The sequence below is a fragment of the Heloderma suspectum genome, chromosome 1, assembly GCF_057233095.1.
Source record: "Heloderma suspectum isolate Gila_16-S chromosome 1, 16-S_ref, whole genome shotgun sequence".
NCBI classification, from domain to species: domain Eukaryota; kingdom Metazoa; phylum Chordata; class Lepidosauria; order Squamata; family Helodermatidae; genus Heloderma; species Heloderma suspectum.
In genome coordinates this window covers 374,039,171-374,051,970 of record NC_139458.1, presented here as the reverse complement: position 1 = coordinate 374,051,970, position 12,800 = coordinate 374,039,171, and the positions used below count along the sequence as shown (strand labels likewise).

Sequence of the window (12,800 nt, the reverse complement as noted above, 5' to 3'; positions counted from 1 at the left end):
GTGTTTTTGTTTTCATTTAGCATATAGCCCTTTAGTTGCACAAAGTTTTTCACGGTTTTGAAAGCAGTGTGGTGTATGGCAGGTCTGTAGCCATAATGTGTTCTCCTGATTGGTATCCTTTTTCATATATTGTAAATATATAGTAGCCTGCATTTTTCAAAAATCATACTGCAGTAATTTTGTCTGATTTACCTTTGTGATTAAACTGCTAACCATTTGATTCATGGACACAATGATTTATGACACAGTAGCTTAAATCCAACATCATGCAGGTGGATTTCCTCTTGTTCCCCGCCAACTACACACCTTCCAAATCTGCTCTGGAAGGCCTTCCAACTCTCTGGAGCAGATTTGGAAGGTATGTGAGGAACTTCATTGCGGAGGGGAGAACTGTTTTGCTGGTGGACAGTCAGGATTGGATACAACCCAATGAAAGATATAGCTAACGTCTCCATTTTTACTTAGCTGTTCAAACCTTTAAAGTAATATGGCATATTGTCTCTACAGATAATCTTAATGTCTACCAGAAAAGGAGGTTTAGAGGAAATTAATCTTGATTTTTGGCAGAAGGGGTGATGGTTGGGCTAAGCAGACTTTGCTGGGCTGGTTTTTAGCAGTTGCTGAAGTTGCAAACAAGGGCTTCCTTATCTTCAGTGGTGGAGAATTTAGGACATAGACTCCATGGCTTAATCTGGTAAAAGCATATGCCAGTTCAAGATGTTCTACAGTATCAGCAGTCATGGTGAGCTCAATGGAACTATTCACAGCCTGTTCACTTTGCACCAGAGCACATCGGACCCTGCTTTGCACCTGTGCATAAACACTTGTATAACTTGGCATGTTTACATAATTCTCTTGAAGACTGTAGAGCTATTGAGGCTGCGGTCTTAAACTAGGGTTAAAAGGAATACTGAGATTGCAGTCAATTTTTTTAAAAAATGCTCTAACATTGTATGTATCCAGATAAGTCTCTTCCATGCAAGCAAAGGAAATACTCCCCTGTGTTGGTTGATGTTTGTGTTCTCACTCAGATTCTGGTTGTCATGTTTGGGATGCGGAGAAAGTATCCTCATAACCCAATCTATTCCTGGCCCTGCAAGTGTTTTCCCCCTGATAAAGATATTGCACATTTTGTATGCCTGAATCATGTTCTCATGCTTTGCTCAACTTGCTCATGGCACAACTTGTGACCTACCATACCAAATGAAACCCACCAGGAGTTTGATAAATCACCTATTTAAATTTTGTTAACATTGAAAAAAATGCTAAGACATATTCCTATTATGTCTTTGAAGAGGAATATGATTCTCCCATAGTCAGCTGTTTACATGAAGTAAAAATGATCTGCTTGGTCTCGAGATTGTATATGTGTACACAAATATTCTTGAGGGTGTAGTAGTGCTGGGACACCACTGGATACGTGCATATGAAAAAATAATTTTAAAGGTAATGCATACTTTGCTTTTTGATGCACCAAACTGCAGCAGGCATCTTTTTAAGAGAGATTTCCTCTTTCCCACATGACTACCTCTTTAAGATGGCACATGCCATCTGACGTTCTTATCAGTACTTGTGAATGGTAGCAGGTAGCCATGATCAGGCCAACTGCCTTCCTCTAATGCTGTGGCATGGGAGCAGGTGGGCATGGAGAGTATTCTGTGGTATATGTAGAACTACCAGACCATTGTGTTTTCTCCTTCTGTCTTTCCCCCCCCCAACTTGTGGAGTTGCCTATCGTTTATTCAATAATTTTGAGAAAGCAAGGTGGTATTACAACAAAGGTAGTTCATGAAAACAGGAAAATACATTGTTATTGGCATCTCATCTGTGTTTCCCCCACCTTTCTTCTCTCTGACCCAGTCAGTATTGGTTATCTAGGTTGGTGTGCTGCATGGGTGAGCTCACAGAATCATAGAATAGTAGGGTTGGAAGGGGCCCACAAGACCATCGAGTCCAACCTCCTGCTCAATGCAGGAATCCAAGTCAGAGCATCCCCGACAGATGGCTGTCCAGTCTCATCTTGAATGCCTGCAGTGTGGGAGAGCCCACTACCTCCCTAGGGAATTGGTTCCATTGTCGTATTGCCCTAACAGTCAGGAAGTTTTTCCTGATGTTCAGCCGGAATCTGGCTTCCTGTAACTTGAGCCCCTTATTCCGTGTCCTGCACTCTGGGATGATCAAGAAGAGATCCTGGCCTTCCTCTCTGTGACAACCTTCCAAGTACTTGAAGAGCGCTATCCTATCTCCCCTCAGTCTTCTCTTCTCAAGGCTAAACATGCCCAGTTCTTTCCGTCTCTCTTCATAGGGCTTTGTGTCCAGTCCCCTGATCATCTTTGTTGCCCTCCTCTGAACCCTCACCAGCTTGTCTGCATCCTTCTTAAAGTGTGGTGCCCAGAACTGGACACAGTACTCCAGATGAGGCCTAACTAGTGCTGAGTAGAGAGAGACTAGTACTTCCTGGGATTTGGAAGCTATGCTTCTATTAATGCAGCCCAAAAGGGCATTTGCCTTTTTTGCAGCCACATCACCTTGTTGGCTCATATTCAGCTTGTGATCGACAACAATTCCAAGGTCCTTCTCACTTGTAGTGTTGTTGAGCCATGCATCCCCCATCTTGTAACTGTGCATTTGGTTTCTTTTTCTTAGGTGCAGAGCTTGGCATTTATCCCTATTAAATGTCATTCTGTTGTTTTCTGCCCAGCGCTCCACTCTATCAAGATCACTTTGAATTTTGTTTCTGTCTTCCAAAGTATTAGCTATCCCGCCCAATTTTGTGTCATCTGAAAATTTGATCAGCATTCCCTGCACCTCCTCTTCCAAGGCATTAATAAAAATGTTGAAGAGCACTGGGCCCAGGACTGAGTCCTGTGGTACCCCGCTCGTTACCTCTCCCCAGTTTGAGAAGATCCCCAGTTTGAGAAGATCGAGAAAAACTATCTGCTTGGTATCTCAGACTACAAAGTGCAGTGGAGCTGAGCTGTACTTCAGAGTCCTGTGGCTTCTATCCCTTGTTCCTACAGTTTTCTTCCTCGAAAATTAATATTCTTCACTTCCTCGAGACTTGGCTAGAAATTTGAGATTCTCTACAAATGTGAATCCCTGCAAAATAAGCAAATTTATGTTGACTGTAGAATTTGAGTTTCTGTAATACAGTAAAATCGCCTTAACCTATGGGTATTGTAGTATTTGTAATAACTTACTGGTACTGACTGCTTGCTGAATAAACTTTCTATTGTGTGCCTACAGTGAATCATGCGAGACCTAACAGCTCACGTAACCAGCAGCCTGCTGCAATTTCCAGACGCGACTGTACAAGCACTTGGGGAAGATGAGATAACGATAGACTGTGTACTTCATGGGAAATTCACTGGAGGTAAATGTCTAAGACTCCATTACTTTCCTTTTACAAGTGTTCTAATACCTAAATGCATGACCAAATATTATCACTAGGGCAAAGAAGGATGTTCTTAACTGGAAAAAGCAAATTGCATAATTGGATCCCTATAGAGAGTAATTTTCTTGAATCCGCAGTTGGTGGGCAGCTGGCCCATTTGTGTGGATCCAAGTGCAGGAACTGAGTGTATTTGACACAGGAGTACAGTTCCTTGCTGCAGTGGAAAATATCCCTCCAAGCCACAGGCCTTTCATGATCCTGCCACTCTACAGCAGCCCACAGTGAGAAGGGCCACGATGTGAGTGTATGGGAATTGGTGGTGGTGGGGTGTCTGACTATAAGCATGGAAGATACCCCAGGCAGGAAAGGAGTGGAGGGAGCAGGAAAGTGAGTGGAGGGAAGGAGGTGGGGAAGACAAATGGAATTGAAGGGAGAATAAGGGGAGGACCAAGAATTCAGTCCATGTGTGTTTGAATTTGGGGAGAAAATAAGATAAAAAAGAGGGCGACATGCAAGGGGAATTGGGGGACCAAAAATGCCCAAGCAGAAAGCCCGTTCGACCACTTGGTTCTCAGGAGTTGTATTTGACATGTACATAATGTTGCATTAGAGCTGCACAAAAAAGTACAAAATCTGTTTTCTGACAGGCAGCATAGAAGTGTTCTGAAGGTGGGGGTGTTATTATGGTTATTATCGAAAATTATTGGGTTTTATTTTCCATGATTATGGAAAAGCAGCACACAAAAGGAGAGGCTGTGGCTTGGTGGCAGAACACCTGCTTTGTAGAAGGTCCCTGTTTTAAATCCTTGGTATCTCCAGGTAGGGCTGGAAAATTCCTGCCTGAAATCCTGGAGAGCCACTGCCAGTAAGTTTCAACAGTACTGGGCTAGATGTACCCATGGTCTGACTTGTTCATATAAGGCAACTTTCTATGTTCTAATGCTGCAGCACTTACATCTACATAGAAATTGAACCTAAATTCTGTCAAGATAGAGGTGCTGTTTGGCAAGTCTGGGAAGGAAGTTTTTTTTTCTGTTCAGGACAGGGTCACAGTCTCCATGAAAGAACAAGTACACAGCTTGGGGAAGCAAATTGACCTTCCTTTGCAGCTACATTGCAAGGTGACATCAATGTCTTAGGAGCGTTTTTTTACTAGCTTTGGTGGGTAAACTGGCTGTGCTTCCCTTCTCTAATTCATGCAACTGTAACTTTCTATTGGACTGCTATAAAACACTCCACATTGGCCTGCTCTGGAACACTGGAAGTTTCAGCTGCTGCGGAATGCAGTAGCCCACCTACTAACTGGTCTGAAGAACAGAGAAATCACCCCAGTGTTGTTGGGCTCTCTCATTGGCTTAGCTTCTAGCCCAACTCAAGGTGTTAATTCTTAATTTATAAGCTGTTAATTGCCTGGGTCCTATATCTTTGGGAGTGCCTCCTTCCCTATGTCTTTAAGGACAATAGGTGTGGAACTGTGTGTTCTATCTTATGTTGTGAGATCTGTAAAAGCATACAACTGGATTTAGTCAGTTATGGCACTATTCCTTTGGAATTCTCTTCCCTTAGAGAGCTTTGGTTGGTTCTTCCCTTCATGGCTTTTGCCCCCAATTAGACACCGCTATTTTCAGGACATTTGCTGGTAACCACTGAGTTCTGCAGTTCTGAATATTAAAATGACAACTGTACTTGTTTGATGCTAGGTTTCTGTGTTGATGGTATTCATCTTAGGAAACTTGCATTCTGTGCATACCTTTGGGCACCCATATTGGGATTGGAATTGCAAATTGGGTATTCTATAAATGGGGAGAAGTAGCTCTTTGGCAACTCTTCATAAAATACAGTTGTTGATTTTAAAGAAACACCAAGTGAAATCCTAAGAGTACAGATTACTTTCTTGCATTTAATTCATTTTCTACTTCTGGCTCAGTTCTCGGGTATTGAGATATTATTTTTATGGAACTTCCATTATCCATCTACCCTGCCAACATCTGGTGGTTTGTGGATTGGTAACTACATTAACTATATTGGATTCATAAGGAAATGCTATGTTTACCTCAGAACAGACAAATGGCAGTTAGAAGGGCTGACCGTTAACCAGAGTTTTCCAAATGGTGTACAGAGACTGAAAATGTGACATCTGTCAAGAGAAGATCTAGGCACTTACTTTAGTGTTGCATTGGAGATGTTAAATTAAGATGCATCATGTTACTCATATGCCTGAGCCGAATAATCCTGGAGCGGAGTTTCCCATCTCCAGGCAATAAGCATTTGTTTCTAAGCCTTTCGCTGTAATACAGCTCCTTCCTTATCTTGGTTTCATTGTCTTCTTAAATTTCATCCTGTAGCTAACATAAGGGTCAGTTCAGTGGGCCACTGGGAAGCACAGTACTGGTGTGGTGAATATGCACAGTAAGAAGCTTTTAGAGATTATCATTTCTGTGTGGAATGTCATAAGACTTTGGAAGGCCTCTCATATGTGTTAATATCCCTAAGTATGCCTATATAACAGTTTCTGGTCATTATTCAGGAACTGATACTTTCTTTAATGAACCATCAAAACCCTGGCGGGGGAACCCCGAATCTGAATTTTAATATTGCTACAAACAGACTGCTAAAGTCTGCAATGTATAAATTATTTTTGAGTACAATTATTGAAGTCACTGAGATTGCTCCAGGTTGCAACCAGAATAGTAGGTGCCAAGTGTGTAGAGCAGACAAATCCTTGGCAGTATCCAGTTCTGCCCATCCACCAGTGGGGCCCACCGCTGCTTCAATTCCATGAGTAGCCAGCTCTGCCGATTCCCTTCCAGAAGCTGTGCCAGCCTCTTGCAGAACTGAGATTTAACGCTTCTTTGGACAAGTCCTGCTTGTTTCCAGAATGGGACAGGCTGGCAGAGCGCCTATATGCAAGCTCCGCCTGCCTGCCCCATTCCAGAAATGGGTGTTTCCACTCATTTTTGGGTTGCCCCCAGAAGCGCAAAATCTCCATTCCACAAGTGGTGGGTACCATTTGTGGAAGGGAATCAGCGGGGCTGGCTGCTCATGAGCACTCTCCATTGGATGCTGCACCTTGTGTAACGGGGTTTTTTTTTTTCTCTTGGTCTTTTCTACCTAACTGCCTTCCAATATTATGTCTTTACAGATCCCAGCTTTACATTAAACCTTCTGCATTTTCCGTACTTACATACATTTCCCTTTTCTTCTAGGGCGAGGTGGGCTGGCTTGCCTTACATGTGGGCCTCAGCTTGAAGTAGTAAGCCCAGCCACTGGAGAACGGCTGTCTGCATATCGTTTTAGTGGTGTGAATGAACAGCCTCCCACTATCCTTGCAGTGAAAGAGTTTTCCTGGCAGAAAAGAACTGGACTATTAATTGGCTTGGAAGAAACAGAAGGGAGCGTTCTGTGCTTGTATGACCTTGGAATATCACGAGTGGTTAAAGCAGTAGTTCTTCCTGGAAGGGTACATACATGGCTTTTAAATTTAAAATCAAGGCTTTTGCTCTTTTGTATACTTCAGATACTGTTTTTGCTTTTATTCTTGTTTGTGTCAACTAAAATTCTCTTCTATTAGTAATGACTTAATAATATCAGAATTTTCTCAGCATAGACACCTGTGGCTTAGCTTTACTCTCAGGCACATCCTAGGCTCTGATAAGATAAATGGTACCAGAGCTCGTTAGCTCTGGAATGTGCTGAGGGGGCACTACACCAGCCTTTGACTCATCTTATGCGCCAAGAGGCCTAACTGCAAGGAAGTGCAACTAATAATGAACCAAAGCAGAGAGCATTATGGATCTCTAAGTGTCTCTAGAACTACTGTTAACTTGCTTACAGGCCCGGGGGTCTACACATGGGAAGATAGTTGTGGGGCACACGAAGTAAGAGAAGGCAGGTGCTTAGCAGAAACAGGGAGATAAAAGCAGACACTGTCATCAAATGAGGTATAGATATTCTGGGGATCTTTGACTTAGCTGGAGTTACTTGCTGTGTGTATTCATCTTTTAAAAGCAAAAGCTTGTCTCCTGTAATATGTAAAGCAACCTTTTCCCATGTTGGCATGACCTGAATTTACATTCCAGTCAGTTTGCAGGGTGTAGAAATTGTCTTTTTATCTATTTTTATTCTACCCCCCTTTTCATTTGCATATCAAAAATATTGTCAGGATTTAACATAGCACAATGAAGCTTCATGCTTGGAAAATCTGTGCTGCTGCCTCCTTCCTACAGACCTTGTGGCCCTTGACAAGCCTGCCCTGAGGATCAAGGGACCCTTGGCAACAGCATGGGATTAGCTGTGGGAGCTGTTTAAGGAGAGGGAATTGCCCACTTAGAAGATTCCCTCTAGCAGCTCTCATGCTATTAAGGGTCTCCCAACTCTCAGGAAGAGCTTTTCAGGGGCTGCAGTAGGTGTGTGTATGAACAATCCCGGAGGCCAACTCACACTAGGTTGGATGCAAGCAATATGTCGGAAGTGCGATACTGCTTTATTTGTACAGCTTGGTGTTCTAAATGAAATTGCATCAAGTTTGTTTATACAATTAATCCCAACATACTCTAATGAAAATATTTTTACCTGTAGCATTCCTCCTTTTCTTTACTATTCTTTGTCTGCTTAGCTTACATAATAGTTGGAAGCAGAGATTCAAGTAGATTGGAATTCTCTTCAGCTATTTCTTTTGATTTAAAATTGCAAGAATTTGAACACTAAGGTATATTATCTGGTGCACGTGCACTCATCTGCAGAGCAAACTTGTGTTAAACCTTGCCATTAAAATATTTGTCATTCTTGGCTCTTGGACTTCTAGGACAAATATATTTCGGTCATTGTGCACACAATGCTGATGCCCAAGGCTTGGACCATGGGGGTTCCTGTTTCTGGCAATAGAAAAATCTCCGCAAGCACATTGTGCTTTCCCATTTTTATAGCCACTATGAGACCCATAGTTGCAAACCTGTCTGCTGAAGTATTCTGTGTTTTTGTTTTTATATTATATAAAACTTGGTTGTGATTTTTAATTTTCAGTGAACTATCATAGTTTCTTTGAAATAATTTTGCTGATGCACGCTCTTGTTTTTAGCTCATTATTCAAGTGTATGTTAAAGGAAACCAGAATAAACTAAGAATTGCAAAGGTATTAATATAGAGCAACCAGAGAAAATTTAAAAAAGAACATACTGGCATTTAATAAGTGTGGGATGAAATTCATCTCTAGACAGCCCCTGCCATCCATATACATACATACATACATACATACATGTTGGGGAGTTGACAAATGATAGTGGAACCTGCTGTACATTAATTGATTAATCCACTGAAACATTTCTCTGTTGTAAAATGAAAGTAAACATCTTGGCTGCAGTCTGTAGGCCTGAGTGTTAAACCATGTTATTTTGTTAACTACTCCTCCCAGTTTGTAATTGATCCTAAACATTTGTGCTACTATTATGCTGTGACTTGAACCCATGGCTCACAGTGGACTACATTATTTTATATTGACCTGGTTTGCTCAGTATGCTGAGAGACTCCATATATATAGCTTGCTGCTGACACATGGTAAGCACCTTAATTCGAAAGGGAGGATCATTATGTGAACTTCCTGCTGTAGCTCTGGGTAATTTTCCCTACGTTAGTCACACTTCCCTATGCATGTTGCTTTTGGTATTCTATGCTTTGGATCTGCTGAAACAGTACTTGAGAGTCTCCCATAGGTGAGATGGAGTAGGCCTCTGAAGGGGGAAGCTACTAATCTGTTTATTAGAATTTTACTCTGCTTTTCTAGAGGGGTATGTTGAAAGCCGCTTACAGTTAAGGTAAAATTGCAACAAAATCATAATATAAAATGCATTAAAATGAAAAATTAGCAAACATAGAAACAACAGGAATCATAGCAGCATCAAAGAGGGCCAGTTAAAACACTTCAGTCGCAGTAACTGATAAGTGCACAGGGTGATCTGTTTTTGTGTGTGTTTGACTTCATGGGGGGGGGGGTAACACTTTTGTTCTGTCAATCAATAACTGCAACAGAATAATTACAGAAAGATCAAATTTGCTCTCTGCAAATTTGCAGCTTCATTGAGTGGGGAAATAAAACCAGCAAATGTAAAGTGAGTGGCAGTTTGTGTATGGGTGGGAATTAAATGAAAAAAGAATGTTCACAGAATAAACTCTGGAAATGGTAGTCAGATTGCCCTAACTACTCCAGATTATCTCTCTTAGCCTAGATCTTTCTTTGTAAAATGTAGGTCTTCAGTTCTTAATTTAAAGATGGGGAGTTCTCTTCCAGAACTGTAATACAGTATGCTTTGCCGTTATGATTCTAGCAATTCAGAATATAGTCATTTTTGGAAGTGTCCAGATTGCAAGAATGTATTCCAAAATAAGGTGATAGAATCATTTAAGTCTCATCTTTGAATTAAAATTCTAGTTTCTATCCATGCTGTCTTTCCAGAAAGATTCAGCAACAGAGCAATGAGAAAACACATGGACTAGTGGCTTGCAGTTTGCCACTTCTGTAGCATTTGTAGCTTTGTGAAATGATTGCATCAAAAAAGAGGTGTGGAGGATGACATCAGAGTATGAAATGTAATTTTTTGCTGTATAAACTTGTCATAGGTCAGTATTACTTTGGAGAGAGTGTTCCATTGGGTTTGTATAGTGTTGTGGCCTGATTCAAACTAATTCTCAAATAGTCTATCTTGTGTTCAAGGATAAACTTGAATAAAAATTTTATTTAAAATATTAAGTTAGGATGGGACCTTGCATGCAAGGTCATGGAAATCTCACCTTCAAATGAACATGGGGTGTCTCTGTGTACTTGTTCACTGGGTCTGCATGATCACAGAGGGGAATAAGCCACAGTGGCTTATTTTCCCTCTCCACGTGTGCTGGTCATGAGCCGCCTAATTAGCATGATTACCCTTGCTGGGCGTGGATTGTCATGACGCCTGAACCCAGCAAGGGTGGTGGCTGGGGTGGTTTACAAGCCACCCTGAAACCCATAACTTATCCCAGGGTTTCAGGGTGGTTTGTAAACGACCCCAGCCACTCACCCTCTCTGGGTTCAGATGTAATGACAACCCTCGCCCAGTGATGGTAATTATGCAAATTAAGCAACTCACGACCAGCATGCTGAGGGAGGGAAAAAAACCCACTGTGGCTTATTCCCCTCTGTGATGTAAGGAGTAGGGTGGGGTGGGGATGGAAAGAGCGTATAAGCCAGAAACCTCCTGATCTCACCTAAACGGCCAACTAGTGTATTTATATCCCCTTTGCTTCTAAATAATTATAATCAACTAAAAAAAAATGGAAGTATTCACAAGTATGAAATTGAGGGCTAAACTATACTGAGGTAAATTCTCTCCCTTCACTGCTTTTTTTAAAAGTAAAAACCAATAGTATATGCAATAGTATAGTTTCCAGATATAAAATTGTTTCGGAGAAGCCATATCCAAATCCTTAAGAAGAATTCATGCTCCTGTACTAGAAAGCTTTTTTCCCCCTGAAGGAGTTAGTGCAGGTCTCCAAATGCAGGTGAAGCCCAGATAGTGTTCTATGGAGAAAGAGGAGGTATTTCAGTGAGCACTTGTGGTCTAGCAGTACAGTGGCTTGTTTTAGCAGTGCATCAAATCTCATTAGCTTCAAAATGATCTTAAAGAACTCAGGGCAAGTTTCTTTGCCACTGAAAGAGGCAGCTATTCTTGTTCCATTAACCAAAAGAGGTACCTGACGTAGTTCAGATAAAAACCTAGGACAGAATAATGTTGTTGTTTTTTAGTGTGAGTACCTGTGAAAAAATGGCCACAGTTAAAGGCTTAATTTTTTTTAGCATTTTGTATAACGATCAACTGGCCATTAACACATTTTCATTTAGAAACTAAAAAAAACCCTTTTCACTTTTTTCCTAGTACTTGAGACTGTGGATGAAGTTGCATCATCTGCTTGGCATGGGGGACAGAGCAATTCAGTTATACCTGCTTGCTAGGCAAACCACCTTATTGTGGATCAATATGGAGGGAGCCATGCTGAGATCCTTGGCCAAATCCAAAGCCTCAGGGAATGCAAGCCTAAATGATGAAGCTGGGCTAATAAAACAAAAAAAAAATTGTTTTATTTGTATGCTCAACTTAAAGTTTGTCAAACAGCTAAAGTAACATTAATTTTCCCCCCCCAGGTCTCTGCCATAGAACCCATAATTAACCATGGAGGAGCCAGCTTGACAACGCAACACTTGCACCAGAGTCTTAGGTGGTTGTTTGGTGTGGCTGCTGTGGTTACAGATGTTGGACATGTCCTCCTGATAGATCTTTGCCTGGATGATTTGTCATGTAGCCAGAATGAAATAGAGGCATCTGGTAAATTCCATTCATCTTTCTCTGTAACACTGCTTGCTAATTGAAAAATAGGTGTTAAGTTTCCTTTATCATGTGTGTGCCCTTTGACATATTTTAGCAAACATAACTTGCAGAGGTAAAGAGGCCAGGACATCTGACTTGTGTTGTTAAAACTGTAGAGTTCAGTCTCTCCCTTGGTCCCCAGTAGGATGGCTAGCTTTGGTCTGCCAAGCTGTAAAATGCATATCTGACCCTTTGGCGATATGGAAGTCGGAGAAGATGGCAACATCGTGCTAGTTTCTGTGGATGGTGAGAGAGAGCAATAGGTTTGCAACTTCAGTTCAGCGGGACGGATGGTTTGGGATGAAATGGCTTGGGATTTCAACTTTGTCCACAGTAGAATTGTACTGTAGACTAGTGCGGACTTGAAGCACATGTAGTGCGTGTGTAACCTGTATTGGCACTGAAAGCATTTGGGAATCTGGGTTATATCCAGATGCATCTGTCCACCAACAGAATGGACACCAGTGGTGAAATAGATTCTCTTCCTCCCGCTGCAGACCTGCTCATGCCCCCACCATTCTTCTCCAGAAGGTTGGGACACGTCCAGAGGAGACCTTTGGGGGTGGTGAAGAGGTTCAGGGGGAAGGGGAAGTACCATTGTCTGGGTGGACGTTTCCTCATGCAGTGCTGGATGTCACCCTTTGTTTTAGCAGGAGTTGACATATCTTGGCTGTCTTACTAACCAGCCAGTTTTGTGGCTGCTGTTGATTCTGCCTCCCCGTCCCCATGGGTGGGGAAATAAGTTCTATGGACCCCACTATGTTACTATGCTGAAAGCAGTGCCAAAACTGAGCCATAATCCAGTGTACTCGTGTGTTCTCTTCCTCTTTTCTCTAGAATATATCCGAAATCCAAAGTCTCTTTGTTGGTGGTTTATATTGTGAACTTTCAGTTTATGATATATGCTTACACAAGCATTAAAATATCAAACACGCTATTGATTATGTGGACACTTTTCTAGAACTTTCCGTATTAAGGACTTTTTGTTTTTAAAATGAACTGAATTTGAAACA

At 41.6% G+C, this 12,800-nt stretch overlaps 1 protein-coding gene across 5 annotated transcripts in view; it reads left to right on the top strand.

Moving 5' to 3' along the window:
- AHCTF1 (AT-hook containing transcription factor 1) overlaps positions 1-12,800 on the top strand; it is a 78,965-nt gene that overhangs the window by 7,640 nt on the left and 58,525 nt on the right. For all 5 annotated transcript variants that reach the window (XM_084828301.1, XM_084828298.1, XM_084828302.1 and 2 more), the window contains exons 2-4: positions 3,247-3,373; positions 6,601-6,854; positions 11,565-11,745. In XM_084828301.1, coding sequence (XP_084684427.1) covers positions 3,253-3,373; positions 6,601-6,854; positions 11,565-11,745 — 556 coding nt within the window. In that variant the 5' untranslated portion in view covers positions 3,247-3,252. The remainder of the gene's footprint in view (positions 1-3,246; positions 3,374-6,600; positions 6,855-11,564; positions 11,746-12,800) is intronic.